At 39.0% G+C, this 25,732-nt stretch overlaps 1 protein-coding gene across 7 annotated transcripts in view; it reads left to right on the top strand.

Moving 5' to 3' along the window:
- Nucleotides 1-25,732, top strand: part of LOC135472727 (probable phospholipid-transporting ATPase IA) — a 59,407-nt gene that overhangs the window by 11,357 nt on the left and 22,318 nt on the right. For 5 of the 7 annotated variants that reach the window (XM_064752371.1, XM_064752375.1, XM_064752373.1 and 2 more), the window contains 29 exons: nt 2,986-3,109; nt 3,509-3,608; nt 3,962-4,060; nt 4,461-4,506; nt 5,770-5,884; nt 6,143-6,212; nt 6,511-6,638; nt 7,307-7,377; nt 9,106-9,203; nt 9,521-9,629; nt 10,302-10,429; nt 11,566-11,643; nt 12,952-13,040; nt 13,186-13,252; nt 13,707-13,824; nt 14,952-15,034; nt 15,377-15,426; nt 15,894-15,963; nt 16,274-16,358; nt 17,850-17,989; nt 18,584-18,631; nt 19,097-19,187; nt 19,823-19,887; nt 20,929-20,946; nt 23,556-23,645; nt 24,457-24,539; nt 24,860-24,965; nt 25,117-25,194; nt 25,615-25,725. In XM_064752371.1, the coding sequence (XP_064608441.1) occupies nt 2,986-3,109; nt 3,509-3,608; nt 3,962-4,060; nt 4,461-4,506; nt 5,770-5,884; nt 6,143-6,212; nt 6,511-6,638; nt 7,307-7,377; nt 9,106-9,203; nt 9,521-9,629; nt 10,302-10,429; nt 11,566-11,643; nt 12,952-13,040; nt 13,186-13,252; nt 13,707-13,824; nt 14,952-15,034; nt 15,377-15,426; nt 15,894-15,963; nt 16,274-16,358; nt 17,850-17,989; nt 18,584-18,631; nt 19,097-19,187; nt 19,823-19,887; nt 20,929-20,946; nt 23,556-23,645; nt 24,457-24,539; nt 24,860-24,965; nt 25,117-25,194; nt 25,615-25,725 (2,558 nt within the window). The remainder of the gene's footprint in view (nt 1-2,985; nt 3,110-3,508; nt 3,609-3,961; nt 4,061-4,460; nt 4,507-5,769; nt 5,885-6,142; nt 6,213-6,510; nt 6,639-7,306; nt 7,378-9,105; nt 9,204-9,520; nt 9,630-10,301; nt 10,430-11,565; nt 11,644-12,951; nt 13,041-13,185; nt 13,253-13,706; nt 13,825-14,951; nt 15,035-15,376; nt 15,427-15,893; nt 15,964-16,273; nt 16,359-17,849; nt 17,990-18,583; nt 18,632-19,096; nt 19,188-19,822; nt 19,888-20,928; nt 20,947-23,555; nt 23,646-24,456; nt 24,540-24,859; nt 24,966-25,116; nt 25,195-25,614; nt 25,726-25,732) is intronic. The other 2 variants (XM_064752376.1, XM_064752372.1) reach the window with 1 other exon arrangement.

Genomic DNA, 25,732 nt, shown 5'->3' with positions numbered 1-25,732 from the left:
TGAACATGTCCTGTGAATCTAAATATGATATATACGCATATGATGTACAATACACTGGTCAGACAACAGATTTAACAGATCCCCGCTAGCTGTACACAGACAACAGATTTTCTGTGAAAATCACTGTTTTCTTCCTGTTAGTTGACACATTAGACAGTGTTCTATCTCTTTAACACCACCTTTCAAAGTTTTTCCATTTTACAAAGTTCAGGATGGAAACCAGACTTTGTTAAAGAAACTTAGTTTATTACTAAGTATCAGTGGAAGCCATCGGCCATAGGTCTCAACCATTTGATCACACCTGTGTTAATTAACCATGCATTGTTGTACATTATGTAAGAAAGCCATGTTTAATGTACATAATGAACTGTATTACATTGTTTGATTTTTGTACGATCAGTATTATTATCCTTTTTGATCTATATCTGTGTATAGCTATTTAAAAGGCTTTGCCCGTACTTGACAATTCATTGTCCCATTGACCGTTTACTCCCTGGAAACATGCCCATATATAAAGCCTGTCAAACTGTTACACTTCATTCCTTGATAAGAACAAGACGTTCAAAACTTCAGTCCGAACACAAAGTCAGAAAGTCGAGTTGTTTTTTATTCTATCATTTCTCCACATCAGAAAAATCTTACTTTTAGGGGATATATATATATATATATATATATATATATATATATATATATATATATATATATGCATGATGTGTTTGTCATATGACGTCAGCTTGTTTTACAGCATGTGCACAGCATGAATGCATGATTTCAATCATTCTTCGTTCAGTTTTTCTGCTGATTACTTTAATAATTTATTTCTATTTTGTTTTTTCTAATAATTTCCAGTACTTCATGTCTTGATATCTTTCTTAGATAAGCTTGGTTTATGCATGTGTGACCTTTGACCTGTAATAATTAAGGACTATGAGTATGGCAGAGAGTATAAATGCGAAAATAAAGATAAGACTCCGAAAATAAAACATAACCTTTTCTCGGTACTTCAAGAGATCAAGTCACTGGCTGGAGTGTCATGTATGGTGTCTTTGGCATGATTCTTCAGTCATGCACTACTCTCAGCGTGAGGCCATGGGTCCATTAGATACAAGTACATTTGGATACGTACAGAAATGGTACTAGATCTGGAAACGATGAGTTTGTGAAACACTTAGAAAGGTAATTATGAATCAAGGGATAAAGCATGCTGAGGACAGTAGGGTGGATGTACATGTATCGGTAAGTACAATGACATGATTTATCAATAATCCAGGTATTTAGGGCAGTGATATGGATTAAGGGATTGATTAAGTGATATCATGGCCCAAAGTGTTGCAAGCAGTGATATGATGATTGGATATTGAAGGAAACATGAGATCAGATATTGATGGAAGTGAAATCAGTTTGTTAATATGACTGATCTGTTCAAAGCAGAAGGCATTTCTTTGCATACAGTTACTCACATACAGAAAGCTACATCAGTGCATTCAAATGTTTTGAAGTTCATAGATCCACAGTAACACCCAAATGTATCATTAGTGTTGTAGTGAGTGTATGCACAGTACACAAAACATAGACCTAATATTGTTACATTAAGTGCACAGTTTAGGCCCGGTGTTAGTGAAATGTGACTGGGTTTGGTGTCATGTCTGGTGTCTTTGGCATGATACTTCAGTGGAAGCAGCAGTTCTTCTGCAACAGGGACTTGCAGTATACAAATACACACACAAATGACTCCATATGACTGAAAAAGTGTTAAGTAGAACATAAAAACCCAACATGCATTCACAAGGAAGATGTTATCAGGAGTACTTGTCAGCTGAACATAATTTGTTTCGTTCATGTAATAAATTTTTCAATTTGCTCAATTTTGCACATGTAATTTGATACGGTCTATACGTACATGTATCCTTTTTTGTCCGAAATTAATAAATGTTTATGGATATACAGCACTGCCAATGTAGCCAATAACTTTAATTATGAGTACATTCATGATAGGTAATTTATATTTTACTTTCACCTGAACAGTCTGTACAGTCAAGTGTGCGTGTCAAATATGTGGGAATGTTCTGGGGAATGTGTCATCCAATGGGATATGTAAGAGATGCATCTATAATATATATGTTTACATTTGAATACATAGCAACACTTTTGATTGCTGTGATGTAACAACGTTTCTTTATCGCTCTGCTTTATGCATATTGGGTGATGCATATCCATTTGGACTGCATTTTCTTTTCCAGGTGGCAGGGTATTTACAATCTTTGATTATGGTAGTGGTAACACTGGCATGCCTATGTTAGGAACCAGTGAAATACTCAGTATACATATATGAGCCAATGACTGTAGGTAGAGTTCTATGTGTAGAAGGTATAATGTAGATGTAGTTAAGTGTAGTTGTATATGGGTTCTGTGTGAGGTGGGGGGTGCATGACACATTTATATCAGGTACATGTAGTGTAGACCAGGCTGTGATCAATGGCAATCTGAGCTGCAGAAACATTACCCACCTGAAACAAGTCACTCCATGTGATATCCTTTTGTGTTCTTTTCTGTAATATGCGACATTTTTAGTTCAGTTGTGCTCATAAAACAAAGCGGTTTAATTCACAAGCACTGCAGTGCTAGAGCAGAGAATGATGTGTTGATACGCAGCTTGGAACCAACTGGCTTAGGCAGGTGAAGAAATGTAGCTCATTAACCTATCCAGCTGAAATTTAATTAAGTGGGTCGCTGTAAGTATCATCAGAGAATTTCATGTATGTGAAGCTCCTCAGCAGATCCTAATTTTGGCTCACTGATTTACAGGTAAACAAGCATCTTTTCCGTGCATATTCAAATAAAAGTTTATTTCAGTTTTCATTTTAAAAGTTCATTTAAGTCTGTTTTATAATGAATTTGTGAATTGATGCAGTTACATGTATCATACAACGTGAATAGGGAGAAGGAGATCAGGACATCATAGTAATGTATATGTTGTTATTATAGCGGAGTTCCAACATCCTCCTGATGGGGCGGAGTCAGAAACGACGGAGGAAGTGGAGCCCCAGAAGACTCGTGTGATCCACATCAACGCCCCACAGCCTCAAAAGTACTGCAGTAACCAGATCAGGTAAACACTGGGTGCACACTAACCTACCCAGGGCACAGTCACCCTCAGTCATGTGTTGGTAGATTTCATGTAGGGGGTGCCACCAGCTATAAAAACTTCTTCTGGTGTTTATCTGTATGTTGTAGCCTGATTGAGCAGCCCAGCCTGACAGAGTTAGATGCACATGTACTTGTAACAAGACACCGCTCTTCTGACAAAGTGCCAGTGGAGCAATTTGAAATGAATCCATGTAGAAAAACAATGCACATCGTTCACTGTCAAACTTACTACTTTTCATTTAGTCGGGCTAAAGAAATGTCAAGTATTTTGACTCATTCAGGAATTTCAATTCTAGAATTCCATTTAATATGTCTCATTGTCATAAAAATTTATCTTCTAATAAATTTCTTTTTGTTTCAGCACTGCAAAGTATAGTTTTATATCCTTCCTCCCAAAGTTTCTGTTTGAGCAGTTCAGAAAGTATGCCAATATTTTCTTCCTCTTCATTGCACTACTGCAGGTAAGTTCCCAGTACATATGAAGCCAATATCTGAAAGGAAAGACTGGCTGCAATTTACATGTGGGTCAGGACAGAGTGATTATCTATAACGGACGGAAATGCTTTCCTGAAACAGATAACGATTTTGTAATGGTTAGAATATGTTTAATGCTACAATACTTCTGTGGAAATGATTTGAGAAGTAAATCATCAAAGTTGGAAATATTGATACCAGGATTTATTCTTTGGTAAAATTTTGTGAAGGGTGACTAAGAATGTATTTGCAATAAAAAAGAAGAAAAACTTCATTTGGTCATTTGTACATATAATCTTCATAAATGGAGTATTTAACCTCTAAATATGTCTGTTTCCAGCAAATCCCCAATGTCTCTCCCACTGGGCGCTACACCACAGCAGTGCCCCTTATGCTCATCCTCTTTGTCTCAGCTGTCAAAGAAATTATAGAAGATTTTGTAAGTTACCTTCTTTAGTGTGCCTAAAACATTACCAGAATTAGTTATTATAATATATTTCTGGTGGTGCACATCACTGTCAAAAGAATACATTTTTTACCTTGTGATTTATTTAATGTTCTGTCTGGGAAATGTGAAAAACAGTTGGAAGTAATATATATTTATATATGTATATTATTTATGTATTGTGTTTGATTTATGGAGCCTGTAATTGGGACCTTTTACCATTGGCCTGGTATTCCTGGAAATAAATAAATAAATGAATAGATTAGCACAAACTCTTCACGGGGATAGATTGACACAGTGGTGGAATGAACGTTTCATACATATAATCTTATTGGCAGAAGTGGTAATGTTACAAAACTGTAATGTAACTGGTGACATATTTGTTCTATTTCAGAAACGCCACAGAGCAGATGATGCCACAAACAACAGAGTGGTCAGTGGTATGTTATCTGATTATATCTGTCGAAGTCACCTGCCCCGGGCTCTGCCCACTTTCCACCCACCATAATGCTGGCCGCCGTTGTGTGAAATATTCTTGAGTACGGCGTAAAAGACCAATCAAATAAATAAATAAACAAATCGAAGTCACCTTCTGTAGATGTGGGTATGGAGAAGGTTCAGTGGGAAATAATGTGACACTGGACAGTTGCCACTTGACCTAATGATGGGGAAGTACTCTGGGAAAGCTTGTAATGTAGAATCATGCTGTACAAAGTGTTTTTTGTCGCATTATTTCTCACTGTCACCTTATTTCTCACTGTCACCTTGTGTGTGTGTGTTTTTTGTGTGTGTGTGTGTGTGTTTTTTTGTGTATGTGTTTTTTTTGGGAGGGGTGGGGGGCAGTGTGCATTAGTTCAGTCCATGTATATAATTTTTACAGGGATTTATCACATGTATCTTCATTGTGAAGTAAGACTGCATGTTTAAATTAAACATTTGACATATACTTATGTGTGTGGTGTAGTTACACGTATTTCACATGTCTTCTCATTCCCAGTTACAGGTCGTTAGGTTTCCAGACTTATTGCTTTTATACGTAGTTATATATACAAACTGGTGATTGTATTAGTTAGATTAGAGAATTTACTGTCATTTACTTTTCTTCTGTGTCTTTCTACAGATGTGTGGTGTGTTTATTAATGGTACCAGATATTGATGATGTAAGCCTATAAATAGCGGTGAAGACATCATGCTTTACTTGTGTTACCCCACTTTCCCCTTCCTGTGAGCCTAACTAAAGTCTTGTGCAACAGGGCTTTACAGCTGGAGATTTGTACTAGCAATCTCTAGGTTTCGAACCCACGCTTCCCTCCAGATAGAGCTCACATACCACCATTCAGCCCCCATTTTCCCAGTCATGGCCACACGACTACCCAGGAAAGGAGTGTAGGACATGTATAGGGTCCACCAAAGCATCCCACCCTGCTGTATAAACAACCCTGCTCCCTGTGCCAAGTGGCACAGTTTCCTTTTAACCCAGTGGTAGAAGTGTGGATTCAGAATCCAGAGTGCTAGTTCAAGTCCCCAGCTGGTCAGCCTGGTCACACTTGTTTACAGCCTAAAGCACCAATCAAGTTCAACAAATGTACATGGTAACTATCGTGTAGATTGCTTAAGTAGTATTATGAGATGTGTTAATTGTTTTGTCACCATCATGTCGATTGTTTTATTAGTATTATGAGATATGTTAATTGTTTTGTCAGTCTTACGAGACGGAGACTGGCACTCTCTCAAATGGAATCAGGTGGTTGTGGGAGACATCGTTAAGATCGTGGGCCATCACTTCTTCCCAGCTGATCTTGTCCTACTTTCTTCCAGGTAATAATGATTAATTTACAGGTATTGACAAAACATGCACGTATGGAGTGTCTCTTTTCCTACATGCTAAGACGCCTTTGGGGGAATATTCAATTAGTACATGGCCAAGTAACATCAACATAATGTATATTGTATTCACTTTTTTTGGTGGTAATTCAGTACATAAATAATAGTATCTTTTGTGAAACAAGCCTTGTGTATCAAGAAAGATTTATACCTTATGGGTGTATAAGAAATCTCTTTCATTTTCACTTTCAGTGAGCCTCAGGCCATGTGTTATATCGAGACATCCAACCTAGATGGAGAGACAAACCTGAAGATCAGACAGGTGCGTTTGAACACTTTGATGTGATGATTTTTGCATTCCTGGTTAAATCTGAGTTGTTGTTTTACAGTAATGTAACTAGAATGTACTACATGACTAAAAGGTAGTTTAGATATTTTGATCAAGTGATATTTGAATGCCACACATGAAGAACGATGAAAATTCAACTTTGAATCATGTTGAGCTGTCCTTATTCTGCCATCAGTGTGTGCTTGTTTCTTACAGTGTCAAATATGTCTTGAAATGTTAGTTATAACACCTATGTATGCACTCGTGCTGAGCCTTACTCCTTTCCCCCCAGGGGTTACCAGCCACTGCCAATCTCCTTACCCACCAGGATCTGATGGAATTAGGGGGAACACTGGAGTGCGAGTGTCCTAATAGATTTCTCTATGACTTTGTGGGTAACATTCGACCCTCGGGACGACAGTAAGTAGATAATATATATGTAGTCTCTCCTCTTGTTCGCAGACCAAACCCGCCCTGGTCTCCATTTCACATTAAAGTTAGTGATTTTTTGCCCATTAGCATGAATACCGTTAAAGGCTACGTATTCATTATGAAAAAAACGATGTACCTGAATTATTTTTGTAATTTTAAAGGTAATAGATATGATAGTTTGTAAAGTTCATTACTTCCAATTTCTCACTGAGGAATGCTGCAGACGCACAAATTATGGCTGTATTTCAAAATCAGCAGTACCTTTGAAATGTCTTAGGGTAAGCTTTACATGCTCTGAAGATATTTGTATAACATTTGGGGGGCCTCCGTGGCTCAGTTGGTTAGTGCGCTAGCGCAGCATAGTGACCCAGAAGCCTCTCAACAATGCGGTCGCTGTGGGTTTAAGTCCAGCTCACACTGGCTTCCTCTCCGGCCGTAAGTGGGAAGGTCTGCCAGCATCCTGCGGATGGTCATGGGTTTTCGCCGGGCTCTGCCCAGTTTCCTCCCACCATAGTGCTGGCCGCTGTCGTATAAGTGAAATATTCTTGAGTACGGCGTAAAACACTAATCAAATAAATAAGTAAATAAATATAACCTTTGGTTTTGTGCATTATGTGGCCTGTCTGTTGTGATTTGCTTTTAATTCACTTCTCCAGGGCTATACCTTTGGGACCAGACCAGCTTCTGTTACGAGGTGCAATGCTGAAAAACACGAAGTGGATATTTGGTATGTTCTAAACTTTCAGGTGCTTGGTTGATTATTGGAAGATAAAACTGCTACCCCAAAGCTCATTGTAGGCATTTGTGCACAGCTTGTGTGACTACTGTAAATCTTGTAGAATTTAGCTGATGATTTTAAAAAGTGTGTCCCATTAATTTCTTGTGTCTATTTGTGGTTCTTGGTGATTATATACAGCAGGAGGGGGTGGGCAAGATGGGGGGGTTGGACTGAGCAGTGTGTTGACATGATTGAACATACCTGTGACAAGATCAATAAACACGCTCAGGCTTCATTGAACATGCCACTATTGGCTGTAGTGGAATCGCTACACAGCTACTGCGAGAATGCACATCTCACGTAAGGTGTGCCAAGTGAGTTGTGCCAAAACGCTTCAGTGAGCAACGAAATGTTAGCACAAGTACCATCCGCACATGTCTTCTATCAGAATGCATGTTTCACTTATGGTCTGCAAGAGTATGTCATGCCAAATCAGGCGGATTGAGGTTAAACGTTGGATCAGGAACAAATAGGCCTACAATGATAAGCGTGTAGGTCTTTCAAAACATCACTGAATGACGAATATTTGTCCAGTGTAAAGTGAATAAATTCCGTTATGCGTTTTAGAAGATAGTTTACAAATATAAATACAGCGCTTGCAATTAGGTTCAACTTTACAGGTGTTTGCCCTTGTTGGAGTAATTCGCGCATATTGCTTGAATAAGAACTCGTGATCACACTTTACCAGTGTAGACCTTGATAATCTAACAATAGCATTCGTTATGTGGAAATTTGGCAGGAGGATGTTGCCAAACTATAACCTATTGAGTATTCAGATATAAACGGCTGAGTTGTATTGATATCATGGCTAATCCCAGCCTTTCACACAACTCTTGGTATAGTCACCGGCCCGGATAGCACAGTTGGTAGAGCGTCCGCTTCGGGACCGGTAGATCCAGGATCAATCCTTGATCGAGTCACACCTAAGACTTTAAAAGAGGAAGTTGTAACTTCCTGGCTTGACGTTCAGCATGAAGGGGATAGTGCAACGACTGGTTGCCCCTTATCAGTATAATGGCTCGGGCGGGGCGGCTTACTTGCCTTCGGTAAGTCGTCTCAGTGAAGCAGCACTAAATAAAAGAGCGGTGGAAATCCGTCCTGTGACAAGGAGGCACATTACACGTACATGCACCCTAAAGATTCCTTCGTCGTCATATGACTGAAAAATTGTTGAGTACGACGTTAAACCCCAAGCACTCACTCACTCACTCACTTGGTATAGTCTTTGAAGTTTCAACATACATGTAGCTAGGAGACTTGTCGATCACAGCAGTCATCTCTTCCAGCAACTCAGATTGACTAAACTTTATGACCAGAAATGTTCGGCTAAACTCTATGTGATTTATGGTATACAGAATGAATAATAATAACCAGGCATTCTCTCATAGTTTCCTTCTTGAAATGATGAAATATAATTTTGTTTACTGTTGACATATAGAAGAAAAACTTCATTCATAATGATAATCTACATTTTGTATTGAATGCTCTGGAAATAACATTGGGTTTATAACATGTATAATGTTTTGTGAAGTGAAGAACATGTAGCTGCCTTTGATGTACAGTCTTATTGAAGCATTACTTTTGCATTCTTTCCCTGTTTGTATTGAATTCTTTACTCTGTGTAAACATGAACCATTCTCCTATGTCTGATATATGTGTGTGTGTCTGTCCATGTAGGCATTGTGATATACACCGGCCATGAAAGCAAGCTGATGCTGAACTCTACCTCAGCGCCGCTGAAGAGATCAAACGTAGAGAAGGTCACCAATATTCAGGTAAGGCAGTCCAGCGTGGCTGAATGAAGGACTGTTTTCATGCGCAGTTCCACGTATATATTTGTTTACATGGATATGTCTCTTAGCAACTTGCCGGCTGTTGTATGTTTCCCTTGGGCTCTGCCTGGTTTCCTCCCACCATAACGCTGGCCGCCATTGTACAAGTGAAATATCCCTGAGTTCAGCAAAAAGAAGCGGTCAAATAAACAAATAAATAAATCAGTATTTACAAGGCACAATGCTCTAACGTTGCTTAGTTTTGTGCTGTTGATCAATTCAAGTTCCATTGTTTATGGTAACTTTCTTTGTGTTTTCAGATTTTGATTTTATTTGCGATTTTAATTGCGCTGTCCCTGATAAGCACAGTAGCTAACAAAATCTGGACCAATAAACACGTGCACACGGACTGGTACATGGGATTTGAGGGTAAGCTTTGGATTTACATACATATCCATCTCTCTCTAAGTCGTGTATGGTGGTTGTCTTTCAAGTATTTCACTGTCAAATTTGTGTTAAACATCAGGTGAAAGTAAAAGCAAAATGTCATGCGTAAAAATTGCGGTATCATAAATGTGTACCATTATTGTGTTTTGTGGGCCCTCTCTGACTCGGATGATTAAAGCACCGGATCACCGTGACAACAGGCCCTTGATCAGTAAGATTAAGAGTTTGAATCAAGCTCTTGATGCTTTGCCTGCGACTTCAGGCTAGGTTGATCATGTATACCCTAACTCTTCAACCTTTTCAACCACAACTGCAACTAATAGTCTGAAACTTTCTGAGAGAACTATGGAGTGTAAAGAAATAATCTGCACAGTTTTATGAAGCTTACATCTTTAATGACACAGGGAAATCTTTTTTGGTAACTTTATAATAATAATAATAATAATTGTATGCATAAATTCCACTGGAAAAAGGTGTTTACTGGTTGAAAAAGTACCTTGTGAATGGCAGTGGGTTACTCAAATTTACACCACTCACAAACCTCACTGCTGTCACATAAGTGAAAAATTCATGAGTACGACATTTATACAGCAATCTGATGTAAATTTACTGTTGTGGGCCTAAAATCTCACAATGTTTCATGTTTGTTTTCAGAGCTGGAGCCCAGTAATTTTGGTTACAACTTCCTCACCTTCATCATTCTGTACAATAACCTGATTCCCATCAGTTTACAAGTCACCCTGGAGGTGGTTAAGTTCATTCAAGCTATCTTCATCAACTGGGTAAGGGAGGTGACCCCGACTCTGACATTTAGATCGCATAGATGGAACTGTCACGTCACACAACTCTTGGAATAGGGCCCTAAATACGTGTAGAGCCATGCAGCTGTCATTTACTATAGGTCAGTGGGTTACCACAGACACTCCAGTTTCCTTCACACTTAAAACCCTGACAGCCATTGTAGAGGTCAAAAATTCTAATGTATGCCATTAAAGAACATTGCGATAAATCATTAACCTGCTAGAGTGAGGACAATTGACTGTTTGCACTGCAACCAACGGTTGAATTATTTCTTACATGTCTTGACTCAAACTGTTGAGGTTCTAAAGGAATGAAGTAAGAGATTGGATATGTTCTTAATTGTAACATACTGCTACTTTGGGTGGAATTAAACTGTAGTCTGGGTGTAGGGCTAGAAAGCTGACATATTCATGTGGTTAAGAGCTTCAAAACTTAAAATACAGGTGTATATATGTATATATATATATATATATATATATACGGACTGATATGTTGATCAGACATTCTGTGAGTTCCGCCACAGTATTATATATTATGAAGGATGTTGATTAGACATTCTTTAAGTTCTACCACCGTATTATATATTATGAAGGATGTTGATTAGACATTCTTTGAGTTCCGCCACAGTATTATATGTTGTGAAGGATGTTGATTAGACATTCTTTAAGTTCTACCACCGTATTATATATTATGAAGGATGTTGATTAGACATTCTGTGAGTTCCGCCACAGTATTATATGTTGTGAAGGATGTTGGTTAGACATACTGTAAGTTCTGCCACAGTATTATATGTTGTGAAGGATGTTGATTAGACATACTGTAAGTTCTGCCACAGTATTATATGTTGTGAAGGATGTTGATTAGACATACTGTAAGTTCTGCCACAGTATTATATGTTGTGAAGGATGCTGATTAGACATACTGTAAGTTCTGCCACAGTATTATATGTTGTGAAGGATGTTGATTAGACATTCTGTGAGTTCTGCCACAGTATTATATGTTGTGAAGGATGTTGATTAGACATACTGTAAGTTCTGCCACAGTATTATATGTTGTGAAGGTCCTTAAAGGTTAAACATTAACAAAACCTGCACCTGTGTTTTTACCACTCTTCCAGGATATAGATATGTACCATGAAGAGACAGATACACCTGCCATGGCTCGTACCTCTAACCTTAACGAGGAACTTGGACAGGTGAGTGGTCGTATAAGTAAAAGTACACTGCTGTCTGTTCACTTGACCCCTGGGTTATATCAGGTCTGTATGGTTGATTATTACATCAGTCCAATGGGTGTGAAAAGCTGTTGCTTTTGCTTGAGCCAGTTTTCTGCATCCACAGACCTGTAGGCTATATCAGTTAGGTAATATTTATTTATTTATTTATTTATTTATTTGTTTTACGCCGTATTCAAGAATATGTTACTTATACAACAACAGCCAGCATTATGGTGGGAGGAAACCGGGCAGAGCCCAGGGGAAACCCACGACCATCTGCAGGTTGCTGGCAGACCTTCCCACGTACTCTAAGAAATATAGTTGTGAGTAACACGTCAATCAAATAAATAGATAAAATGAAAGTAATTGATTGTAGATAACTGGAAACCAGGAAATGCCACAATAAGTTACTTACTGGCCTCACTTTGTCTTTTTAGTGCATTATTTGATATTAAGTGGGATGTAAACCACTGCTTCCTATGTCATTCACATTGCCTTTTCTAAAAATCCAGAAGACAAATGGCAGCATCTTTGAGGTGAAAGTAGCTTTAGAACAGAAAACTTAAACATTACTAGCAGGCTGTGTCTGTAGCCCCTCTTCCTCACTGTATAAGTCTAACATTACCAGCCGCTGTGTCCGTAACCCCTCTTCCTCCCATGTTAACTAGACCACTCACTGTATAAGTCTAACATTACCAGCAGGCTGTGTCCATAGCCCCTCTTCTTCCAGTGTTAACTAGACCACTCCTTGTATAAGTCTAACATTACCAGCCGGCTGTGTCCGTAGCCCCTCTTCTTCCCATGTTAACTAGACCACTCCTTGTATAAGTCTAACATTACCAGCCGGCTGTGTCCGTAGCCCCTCTTCTTCCCATGTTAACTAGACCACTCACTGTATAAGTCTAACATTACCAGCCGGCTGTGTCCATAGCCCCTCTTCCTCCCATGTTAACTAAACCACTCTTTGTATAAGTCTAACATTACCAGCCGGCTATGTCCGTAACCCCTCTTCTTCCCATGTTAACTAGACCACTCATTGTATAAGTCTAACATTACCAGCCGGCTGTGTCCATAGCCCCTCTTCTTCCAATGTTAACTAGACCACTCCTTGTATAAGTCTAACATTACCAGCCGGCTGTGTCTGTAACCCCTCTTCCTCCCATGTTAACTATGTTAACTAGACCACTCACTAGTAAGTATAAGTCTAATATATATGATTGCTATATGAAACTCCTCTGAAATAAATATGCAAATTTTACATCACTGGTATTTTATTTATTGTTTCAGGTCAAATACTTATTTTCTGACAAGACGGGTACCTTGACAAGAAATATAATGGAATTCAAGAAATGCAGTGTGGCTGGTATAGCATATGGGTGAGTGTGAGATTCTTCTAACATGTTGCAATCCTAATATTTACTGGTTGCAGTAACATTTGTTTTAACCAATTTTATGTATGCAGTATCTCAGCCCTTTTTTCAAACTCTTTATATTTGACCTGTCGCATTTTTTATGTTTCAGGAATAATGAAGAAAGTGAAGAAGAATTCAATGATCCTGATCTAATAGCAAACCTGAAATCTAATCATGTAAGTGGATGATGGTACATTTCTGTCACCAGCTAGGCTTTGTACATTTTTTTATCCATGGCGTAAAGAGACTAGGCCAAAGATTTTGATCAGCACGAATCCAATCTTTTTTTTTCACTCTTATTTTAGAATATTCCAAATAGATTGCCTGTCTCAAAATGTGAGCCTAATCTGTACTTGTGTTACTGTTCAAAATTAATAGTAATGCTCCTAAAATTTATAAAGAGGGTGGCGTTATAACTGTTTCAAATTTTAGTATCAGTTTAACAGTGAAAATAGAACAGGCAAGTTTGAAACTCTCTGATAGGCTTTACTTTTAGCCGTTCTTGGTAAATAGGGAAAATTTGATTTGATTCGCGAATATGGATTTTTTGATTTCGTTCAAATTCATGTTGGCCTTTTAATACCATTGAAAGAAATCATTCAAGTTGCTCATGAGTCCTATGCATTACAGGAGACTGCTGGAACCATCCGTGATTTCCTGACGCTGCTGGCAGTTTGTCACACAGTCGTCCCAGAGACTGACGAAGAGGACCTGGAGAATGGTATAATCTACCAGGCTGCTTCCCCAGGTAAATACACACCTGCCCTGAATGCTTAACATTCTTGTTCATAACTTAGCCTTCTTGTTCAGGGACCAAGCTGAGAGCTTGCAGTGTTAAACTGGACACATGTGATACTTGGAGCTGTTATCTAGTTCAGACATGCACAATTTGTGGGTTTTTATGAACTGTATAAAGGATATACAAGTATGTAAACTCTGTAATTTTTGTTGTTGTTGACATTAGTGGCATATCTAATTATTCTCCTTGCCTCGTGGTTAGCGTGCCAGCTCGGTGCTATGACCGAGGATCCTGTGACCGTAATGTCTGTCTAAAAGAAATATAAATCTAATTATTCTCTAGATCAATGAAGCTAAACTTTTAATGATTGGCACTGGTGTTATTAACAGCTACATTTGCATAAACTGCAGACGTAACAATCATCATCAGCATGTGGGTATGATTTTTATCCACGAGTTCTGTAACTACATGTAGGAATGTTACTATGTCATGAAAGTCCTTTACAAAATTATTACAACTTTACAGGCCTAAACAGCTACATTTGCAGTGAACTATGCTGAACTCTTATGTAATGGTCTGAAATCTTATGTAATGGTCTGCAACCTTATGTAATGGTCTGCAATCTTATGTAATGGTCTGCAACCTTATGTAATGGTCTGCAACCTTATGTAATGGTCTGCAACCTTATGTAATGGTCTGCGATCTTATGTAATAGTCTGCAACCTTATGTAATGGTCTGCAATCTTATGTAATGGTCTGCAACCTTATGTAATGGTCTGCAACCTTATGTAATGGTCTGCAACCTTATGTAATGGTCTGCAATCTTATGTAATGGTCTGCAACCTTATGTAATGGTCTGCAACCTTATGTAATGGTCTGCGGTCTTATTTGAGGTCACAACCAATGTGTTAACGATAAGCCTCAGGCCCATTAATATATGCAAATAATATGCATGCCAGCTTTCTGAAATTGCTGTTTTGGAAAGGCAACAAAAGGTAGCTTCCTCATTTATGAATTATGAAGCATCGTTGCTGTGACATAGTGCTGCATAATGTGGGGTCAGTATACTGGAAATATGAAGAAAATCTGTTGTTCATTGAAATATGCATTACAAGTGACGTGACCTTGACTTTCAGATGAGGGGGCGCTGGTGAAGGGAGTGAGAAAGCTTGGGTTTGTGTTCACCACTAGGACACCAGATTCTGTGGCTGTTGAAGTGGTAAGCTGCTGTGGGATTTGTCGTCTAAACGGTTTTGTATCTGAAGCAATCAGCTGTGGTAGTCTCTCTTTCTCTGTCGGTCAGTTTGTCAGGCAGTTTTATTTTTTCATTGAATCTTTTTATTATTCGCTATTCATGTTACGAAGAACCAGAGTGGAAGACAACAATGACTTTTGTGGGATGTTGAAGCTATTACAAATTTGCACTTGGCTGAAAGGCAAAGAAATGTATATTTTGTATACATTTGATGCATTTCTTATACAAAGTGTATAAGTGTAGAGAAGATATTTTCCCCAGATTTGGTCACTGTACAAAGCAGATATTTTTCTCTCTATTTTTCAGTTTGGTAAAGAGGAAAAGTATGAAATTTTAAATGTTCTGGAGTTTTCCAGGTAAGTGAACAATGTAAGCTATGTGTGAGAAAATTAGGCACTGCGTGATAATAACACGTGGGAAAGTAAACAACGTATGTTTGCTTGGGGTATGACATCAGTAAACAAAGTAAGCTATGTGTTTTGGTACATACAAATTCAGCACTGATTAGAATACATAGGAAAGTGAACAGTGTAATTATGAGTGTAGTAACTGAAGTGCTGACCACAACACATGTAAGAATGTGATCTCATATTAAACTCTCATATTTTAGGGTTAAAAATTCCAGCTTATAATTCTGAAATATGGCTTTAGGCTTGGTTTTAGGTGATTGTTATGTCTGTATGTAGTGAGATTTTTTAATGTATGATACAAGTATTTCTTGTTGACTTTTTGTTGTTAATTTGTTTTCCTGTGTCCTGGATACAATGTTTTCTCCTAAAGTAACAAGCAGTGACTTATTCATGGTATTGGTTTTGTTTTCCAGCACAAGAAAGAGGATGTCAATAGTTGTACGAGGACCAGACGGGAAAATCAAGCTGTACTGTAAAGGAGCTGTCAGTGTTTACACTTTTATTTGTTCTGTGTATTCATACAGTCACAAACAACAGTTTGAATAATGTGTAGAATGCAGTAATTTTGTACGAGGAATTATTGCCATCATCATAGTGTGTAGCTTTCCATTTTTTCCACTGACTTTTTGACGTTCAGTAAAACACTAGTGAAATAATCAAAGAGCAGAACAGGAATTTATCATAATACCCTTCCCAGACATTGAAAAAAGATACATTCTGCCTGTAAAACAACAATTAAAATTGGTGTGGCCTAATTACAGATATGACATGTTAAAATGACTTTGTTTTACAGGATACTGTTATATATGAGAGATTGGGAGAGAATCAGCCTTACCGGGACGTCACCCTGGAGCATTTAGAGGCCTTTGCTTCTCTGGGTAAGTTTTTCATATTTTATCCTGCAGAAGTCTTTAGGGTTTGCTTCCAGCAAAGTTAGGTACATATCCATATCCCGCAGAGGCCTTTAGGGTTTGCTTCCAGCAAAGTTAGGTACATATCCATATCCCGCAGAGGCCTTTAGGGTTTGCTTCCAGCAAAGTTAGGTACATATCCATATGTACCTAACATAGAGGCCTTTAACATCTGAGAACTCTGTGCCTGGCCACGGCTGATGTAGCTGAGGATTTCTGTCTGTTCACAGCAGAGTTTTCTTACCCCTGATTGTGTGGTGTGTTGTCAGGTCTGAGAACCCTGTGTCTGGCCACGGCTGATGTAGCCGAGGATTTCTGTCTGTTCACAACAGCGTTTTCTTACCCCTGATTGTGTGGTGTGTTGTCAGGTCTGAGAACCCTGTGTCTGGCCACGGCTGATGTAGCCAAGGATTTCTGTCTGTTCACAGCAGCGTTTTCTTACCCCTGATTGTGTGGTGTGTTGTCAGGTCTGAGAACCCTGTGTCTGGCCACGGCTGATGTAGCTGAGGATTTCTGTCTGTTCACAGCAGCGTTTTCTTACCCCTGATTGTGTGGTGTGTTGTCAGGTCTGAGAACCCTGTGTCTGGCCACGGCTGATGTAGCCGAGGATTTCTGTCTGTTCACAGCAGTGTTTTCTTACCCCTGATTGTGTGGTGTGTTGTCAGGTCTGAGAACCCTGTGTCTGGCCACGGCTGATGTAGCCGAGGATTTCTGTCTGTTCACAACAGTGTTTTCTTACCCCTGATTGTGTGGTGTGTTGTCAGGTCTGAGAACCCTGTGTCTGGCCAAGGCTGATGTGGCTGAGGATTTCTGTCTGTTCACAGCAGAGTTTTCTTACCCCTGATTGTGTGGTGTGTTGTCAGGTCTGAGAACCCTGTGTCTGGCCACGGCTGATGTAGCCGAGGATTTCTGTCTGTTCACAGCAGCGTTTTCTTACCCCTGATTGTGTGGTGTGTTGTCAGGTCTGAGAACCCTGTGTCTGGCCATGGCTGATGTAGCCAAGGATTTCTGTCTGTTCACAACAGGGTTTTCTTACCCCCTGATTGTGTGGTGTGTTGTCAGGTCTGAGAGCCCTGTGTCTGGCCACGGCTGATGTAGCCGAGGATTTCTGTCTGTTCACAACAGTGTTTTCTTACCCCTGATTGTGTGACATGTTGTCAGGTCTGAGAACCCTGTGTCTGGCCACGGCTGATGTAGCCGAGGATTTCTGTCTGTTCACAACAGCGTTTTTGTACCCCTGATTGTGTGGTGTGTTGTCAGGTCTGAGAACCCTGTGTCTGGCCACGGCTGATGTAGCCGAGGATTTCTGTCTGTTCACAGCAGCGTTTTCTTACCCCTGATTGTGTGGTGTGTTGTCAGGTCTGAGAACCCTGTGTCTGGCCACGGCTGATGTAGCCGAGGATTTCTGTCTGTTCACAACAGCGTTTTCTTACCCCTGATTGTGTGGTGTGTTGGCAGGTCTGAGAACCCTGTGTATTGCTACTGCCGATGTAGCCGAGGATTTCTACGATGACTGGAAGCACACATTCTACAAGGCGTCCACTTCCTTACAGAACCGGGACAAGAAGCTGGAGGAGGCTGCCGAGCTCATAGAACGGGTGGGTAATCAGCCTGGGTGTTAAATTGTCAGCTGATTGTGTGTGTGGCAAAATGACGTAGTTTCAGTTGTCTATATATGTACATGTATGGTTACCAGTGTTGACTGAACTGTGTTTATGTACACACATCAGTAATTGGAGGTTTACAACGTGCAGGCATGGAGCTCTGAAAAAATGATTGAAAGTTAAAAGAATGTAACCTCCTCAAACTGCATTTAATTTGTTAGAGTGAAGTGTATTTCAGACATTTTTTGAGAAATTGCAGACTTTTTATGCTACCATAATTCCCACGCCCAAATAAGGATTCACAACTGTATATATATTCTACATGTATACATGTAGCTGAGGTCAGGAGATTAGGTCGTGCAAGACACAAAACCACTGAATCATGTATATATAGAGAGGGATAAAGTACCCAGTCTGGGGTGATCAGAACAGAAACATGTATGTTACAAGTTGCTATTCAGTACTTTTTAGTTAGCATTTTTACATGTGTGTATAGGAGATTTATAAGTCTGTATCACCTCTTTGTATGAGCAAAACTATGCATCGTATGGGCAGTCATCATGAAGAGTTTGTTTTCTGTTTCCACAGAATTTACAGTTACTTGGTGCTACAGCTATTGAGGACAAACTACAGGAAGTGAGTATCGCTTTCCTTCCCAGTTAATCTATTTGCTGTGATTGGGCCATTTGGAAATAGAATTAATGCCTGTAACTGACCGTGTAGCAGATACATGTAGTCCCCAAATAGGACACGTAGCTTTATTACTGTGGGAATGCTGAATTTCCTGTCGATCAGTTATGGCTTTCACTTTTTTTAACACGCTGTTCACAAGGTGTAGGATTTGTTTGTTAGGCATTTTGCTGTGTTTATTAAGATGTTCAAGTTTTCACGTCAAACCGTTGCACATGTAGAGTTAAATGGGGCACATACATCGCAAAATGATTGTTTTCAGATATAGTATACACGAATTTAAAGGAAAATGGAGACTTATGGACAATGAAAAGACATTTATGTGTGTTGAGCTTCATTGCGATCTCTTGTACACTGTATACTTGTACAAGATGGCCAGCAGAATTTTGATGTGTTTCCTGTTGTTTACAGGGTGTTCCAGAGACGATAGCTAACCTTACCAAAGCTGACATCAAGATATGGGTGCTTACTGGAGATAAACAGGAGACAGCCATCAACATAGGTTGGTTATATAGAATTTATGGCTGCGACAATGTAGTTAGTTTTGTTAGTGTTTGGATCGCCCAGATCTTTTCACATGGGCCATCTCGTTATGGGTGCCTGAGTAACTTTTTATGGGATGAGGGCCCTTTTTGGCTCAGACGGTTGAAGTGCTGTCTCACTGAGACCAATGAGATTGCATGCTCAAATCCAAGCCATGCTGATTTGTTTTTAGCTTTAAGTCAGGAAACTTGTGAGATACCTGGTGAAGAGCGGTGGTTTCCTCTAGGCTCTGTTTCCTCCCTGTATAAAGCTTACTGCAGTTGTATGAGGGAAAATTGTGTAAGACGTTTTTAAAAACACCAATCACATAAATCAATAGATTTTGCATGATTTCGCCACTATTGACAAAACAGAGGATCAGATTATGATTGGCTGTTAAAGGCCTGCAGAATCGTTTCTGATTAGCTGGTGAGAGATGTAAGCTCAGGTTATGCCTGGCAAAAGCGAATTTTTAGGTATGGCAGATTTATTCAAGTATGACTAAGGCTGCAGAGTTTAACCCAGGTAACCCTATCTCAACTGTCTGCCAATCAGTTTTGATTCTGCTGCTGACTATTTTCGCTCATATCAGTTAAGCTGTGTGTTATTTTCCAGGCTACTCCTGTAAACTGCTCACCCAGGGAATGCCTCTTCTGATGATCAATGAATACAGCCTGGATGTAAGTTCACATCTGGTTTCACTTTCCTTTTCCCCCAGTTAATGTGTACAGTTTAATTGCCCTGAGATACGTTTGTGTTCTAGATGTCGCTGTGTACTGTTTTGTTGTTTTATGTAGCAGATTTGTAGTGGCATTGTGTCACCATCCTTATTTCATTCTGTATGTTAATTGTAAGCTTCTTGATGTCTGTATTAATCTGGGGTTCTGATTCTACCACCAGTTCGCAAAAAACGAAATAACTTGTTGCCGTGTTACTTTTATTTGATTATATACTACTAGTAAAACCGTGATTTTACCATGAACCTTCAGGGTCTACTTTCTAATGAAGTCAGTCAATGGAGTAAATTGACGAGTGGTTGGAAACCATAGGTGATCAATCACAAATTCTCAGACAGATGGATTTAGAGGGAACTTGTTGCTTCTAGCTGTGAAAAAAGTAGAAAACTACCAGGGTTGAGTAGAACGCCACATCCTGCTGAGGTCTGGTTAGATGAACCGAAAGATGTTCTGTTCAACAAAACCCCAGTTGTCCGAAAGTAATGAGATTGACCTACTGTATGCATGTCTTAAGGCCATGTTGCAATGCATTTAACAAGACTTCTCCATAAATCTGTATGAGCATTTCAACCATTAGTTCTTAACTGGATCTCTGTGAAAATGAAATCATTTATTTTTAATTTGTTCCTCTCTGTAATAAGATATAATGTCAGCATGTGAGCAATCCACATTGTGCTGCCTTGCACGCTGTTGGCTGTTTTATTAACACATCCATCTTGTAAACTAACTGTCACTGTTACCACTTTCTGTGTGCATACATTGTAGTCGGTAACATCAAGGTGTTTAATTTAAAATCGAGATCAGGTATATTTTAGCTCAGTAGTTTATAGTACTAAGTTTCTAGTTATTCTTTAGAGTTTGGTGCGAGTATAACAGAATTAAGGTGTACATATTTGATATGTATTTAATAACACAGTTAAGTCAAAATCTTTTAATTTTAGCATGCTGTCTTCAGTAGTCTTTTTTCCCTTTTGCTTTTCAAAGGAAATCCGTAACATTGAGGTAAGATACAAAAGCCAGTTACCTCCCCTGAGATATACTTGCCTATGAGCTGACAACTTCTGTACCCACATCTACATGTATGTCAGTACATTTGTACCTGCCCATCCAGAACACACCAGTACTCCTGCGCCAGCTCCAACATGTAGGGCTTCTACTTGTAGTCTCACTCTTCATTGTAAAGTGAATCTTGTATTTTGTTGTTCAAGGTGATCTGATATTTGCAGTTACATACAGAATTATGTGGCTAATTCTAACACCTTGTTGTGCAGGGTATATGTATATGTAATGTAGAATAAGTTTGCGTACAATTTTTCCAGCTTAATATTTGTTGCATTAGCCCAGTTTACAAAATAGCATGGGGTGTTAAAAATGTATGTTTGTGATTGCTTTGCAAATATGGAGAAAGACTAATTTATATCTTTCTCTGGAAGATTGTTGGGTTTTTCTGAAGTTTATTCTTGTGCCAGAATGGTGTACTGAGAATCGCTAAATTCTTTGCTAACACTTTGTGACAGGTGTCTGTGTATATATCATGCTGTGTATCAAAGTGTTCTTTGCGACGATATGGCCGTAATATTGCTAACGTGGCGTTATCAAATAATCATTCATTCATTCATTCAAAGTGTTCATTAAGAACTAGCTCTGAGATCGGTTGGCGGTTTTCCTAGCTCAGCCCTGAATCATTGCATGGTTCTCAGCCCTGTCACCTGTGCTGTCCTCAAACTTTCAAAGCTATAAAGAAAAACTATAACAGGTTTTCTCTGATCTTAAAGTAATTTTAACTTTATATCAAGTCAGTATGCGGGTAAAATAGCAGCCATAATGTGGCAGTTCACAAAACTCTAACTGATGCATTCACTCGGGAGCATCCAAATTTCGCAAACCACCATTTTTGAACTCTGTTGCTTGGGTGGACTGGTCTGCTTTTCTTTTTTATTACAATAGTTGTTTATGTTTCCTTCTGTTATTATAGTTATCTTCATTATTTAAACAAGAGTTAAAGTCTCCCAAACAAGTGCTTTCTTTCAATTCAAATGTCCCACAAGTTTATCTTTTGCCTGACATACCAAGTGCAAATGGCTTGAATCAAAAATGATGGTTAGTGAAGTTTGGCTTGTTGTGTAGCGTCGTGTACATTTGTGTTAATTGTGATGTTGTAGTCAATATTGCTCATGACACTAAAGGTGATCTGTATTCAGAACTGCTACAGGGTTAAAGGCACCAAGTTTTTGTGGTGTACAGCTTTGACATGTTGAGGACAGCACACTCTAAAATACTGAGTTCCAGATTTATGAATAAAAGAGTACAGATCTCTATTTCTAAAAACTAAGCTGTGAAGATGAAACAGGGACCGATTCCACAAAGCTGTTTCTGACTTAAGTGAAAATTATAAAAACTCTGTATGATGCTTAGGTTTTGATACTGGAAATTGAAAGAGGGCGCACTTTTCTTGATAACATTGATGAGGTTTACAAAATTTTGATTTCTAAAACCCCCAAATTAGCTTTGAGATGGTGTTTCAATTTTGACTTTGTCTGCAGATCTCAGGTTTAATTAAGAAACTAATCTACATGGTAAATCTGTGCCAATGAAGGTTATATACAAGTTACCATGGGAGGGCTGTTTCGTTGCTGGAGGTTCAGTATTCTCCGAGGAAGTCATAAGTTTGGAGTGATTCTTTAGGAGAGCGGTTAATCATGAGACCTGCGGATATGTGATTGCGAAAATCTTTGTGTTTGTATCTACACTCTGTGTGTGGGCGTTTGCAGTGTGTGCAGTAGAGAGTGTGGTGAAGGGAATAGGACACTGGTTGCATTCTCTGCTGGTATAGATGATAGACATGGACTTTCCCTTCGTGTGTCTTATTTTGAGCAGTGTCAGAGGTGGAAAGCGGATATTTGTTAATCTGAACCATGTGGGTAGCATAATGATTGTGAACACAGTTGGTCATTAAATACAGATGTAGGGGTATTCTGTCACCATACCATGGTGATACTCAACCTGTGTGACATTTCAAACATACTTGATGTGGGAGAAATTTAACCAAAAGGTCAAAAAAACTGATATTTGATTTTGCTGAAAATGAAGAAATTAAGAGAGAAAATGTGTTAAGTGAAGGTTGGTTAAAGTGAAACCTCTCTGACCATTCAGATGAGGTAGTATTTACTGTATACTGGTAATTATGGAGTGGGATTACATCTCAGCATTGTGGAAGGGAACACTGTTTAGCAGTTGATGGTTTGAAGAGGAAATATCTTCTCTTTCTTGAGCAGATGAAATAAAAACAAAGTACAAGCAAAATTACAGGAAAGATGGCTTTTTTCAATAAATTAATGGACATGGAAATTTGATTTTGTCTAGCAGTGTTCCAAGAAGAAATCCACTAGGTGAAACTCATATAAGCATATAGCTGCATGTTTTGCTTTGATTGCTTCCACTGCTTGTTTCACTGGCTCTTATAGAGAGTAGACAGCTTCTAGTTACCTCCCTTTCTGTCTACCCCAGTCTCCCTGAAGATAACCTCTCTACACATACATACCACCATTGTTCCTTGTGCTGCCAAGCCCTGAGGCAGTCTGCATGTTCACACACGGTTTGTTGTCTTTCAGAACACCCGAGAAGCAATAAGGCGTCATCATCAAGACTTTGGAGATCAGCTAGGCAAGGAAAATGACGTAGGGCTGATTATTGATGGACAGGTGAGTTCTCCTCTGAAAACAGTGTTCAGATTCCATTGCTGGTAAGTCCTGAAGGACAGGTTCTCCACTGAAACCAGGGTTCCAATCCCATTGTTGGATGTTCAATACTGATGAGTTTTCTCTTGAAACCTCGATACAATTGAGATTGAGATAAATCAAGATTGATTCATTTTAAACCAGAGTTCAAGTCTCATTAGTGGGAAGTTATGACTCGTAAATTCTTTGTTGAAAGCAGAGATAAATTCCAAATTGTATGTTATATTTTTTCTTTCACTGTCAAGTATGGTAACACTATAAAGCACTCCTACAGACTGCATGTACCTTTATAAATTATATTTTGGTGTTTAGGTGCAAATTTATTAACACCTTGGCATATGAGAGTGAGTGATCAAATCTAGTCACTGCAGGTTCACCAGTAACTTTATGTCAAGAAGAGGGGCCTCCTTGGTTAGCACGCCAGCAAGTCGCAGTCACCCAGTAGCCTTTCACCAAGGCGATCGCTGTGAGAAGTCCAACTTATCCTGGCTTCCTCTTCGTAGGAAGGCCTTCCAGCAATCTGTGGATTGTCATGTGCTACCCCTGTGCTCTGTCTGGTTTCCTCACACCTTAACGCTGGCCATCATCATATAAGTGAAATATTCTTGAGTATGGCGTAAAACACCAATCAAATAAATAAAATATTTCAAGAAGATCATCTGATAATGGGACAGGTGTGCTGTTTTCCAGCTGTAAATCTGATTTTATGTTCATAAGTACTCATCTTTAAGTTTAAAAATCAGAAATGTAAACCAAATCTTGTTTCTTATTTTAGACCCTCAAGTATGCATTGTTGTGCGACTGTAGGCAAGATTTTCTGGATATTGCCATATCTTGTAAAGCAGTCATATGCTGCAGGTAAGGAAGAAACATTTGTAAAGTTTCTCATGTGACATAATTGTCTAGGTTATACTGGGCCATGTATAGAACTCATTTCATCTCTGGATGAAATCCCATTAATGCTTGACTGAACACTTTAAACCATTGACCAATGAAGTTAAACTCTCCTACATGAATAATAGTTGGTCTTAAGTGCTTTTAAATTCTTAAAAAATATGGCATGAAATGTGGCATGAAAGTAAATTTAGAGTTGATGATATTTAATGAAAATTGGATCATTAATGTCTGCAGTCTTGTAACTAACGCATGTAGTTAATATATTGTGATGTATTTGTCAGGGTGTCCCCACTGCAGAAGGCTGAATTGGTGGAGCTAGTCAAGTCCTCTGTGAAGGCTATCACTCTGTCTATAGGGGATGGAGCAAATGATGTGGGCATGATTCAGGTGAGCTACCCACCACCTCACCCACACCCATTTTCATCTGACTTGTATGACACATTTGTACTGAACAATTATTCCTTTGGCTTCTAAGATGATTTGATGATTAGGTTTGGTATTTGTGGAGCTTTATTTCAGTGTATTTCTGTTGTTATAGGCTGCCCATGTTGGGGTGGGCATTAGTGGGGTAGAAGGCCTCCAGGCTGCCTGTGCCTCGGACTATGCTATCGCTCAGGTAATGTCATAGCCAGGCTGTTTCATATTGGATATTAATGATCTTTTCAAAGAATATACATCTATACATTAAGTAGTATATAATATTTGAGAACGAGGTTGACATAATTAATAAAACAATTGGTGTTACAAAACTCCAAAATTGTTCTCCTGTAGGAAAAATTTTAAAAATCTTATAAACATGCTGGAAATCTAATGCATTTTAAGAACTGAGTATAGTCTAGGCCTAAGATATATGGGCAGTTTCTCTAAGCTGTTTTACTGCTTTTCGGCATTGGCTTAAGATAATGTAAGATTTATTGAGAGGAGTCATGAAAAAGTGATCAGATGATGTTTTGTAATGGTTGTCTTTGTGTTATAATAAATCCAGAATTCCTGACAGTGCTGGTACACATGAACTTACTGGGTGTTTCTTCTTCAGTTCCGTTTCCTAAACAAGCTGTTGTTGGTACACGGTGCGTGGAGTTACAGCCGGCTGTGTAAAGTCATCCTGTACTCATTCTACAAGAACATCTGTCTCTATGTCATTGAGGTGGGTA

The sequence above is a fragment of the Liolophura sinensis genome, chromosome 8, assembly GCF_032854445.1.
Source record: "Liolophura sinensis isolate JHLJ2023 chromosome 8, CUHK_Ljap_v2, whole genome shotgun sequence".
Classification (NCBI taxonomy): domain Eukaryota; kingdom Metazoa; phylum Mollusca; class Polyplacophora; order Chitonida; family Chitonidae; genus Liolophura; species Liolophura sinensis.
Note: the sequence above shows the minus strand (reverse complement) of the source record. Positions and strands in the feature narration are given on the sequence as shown.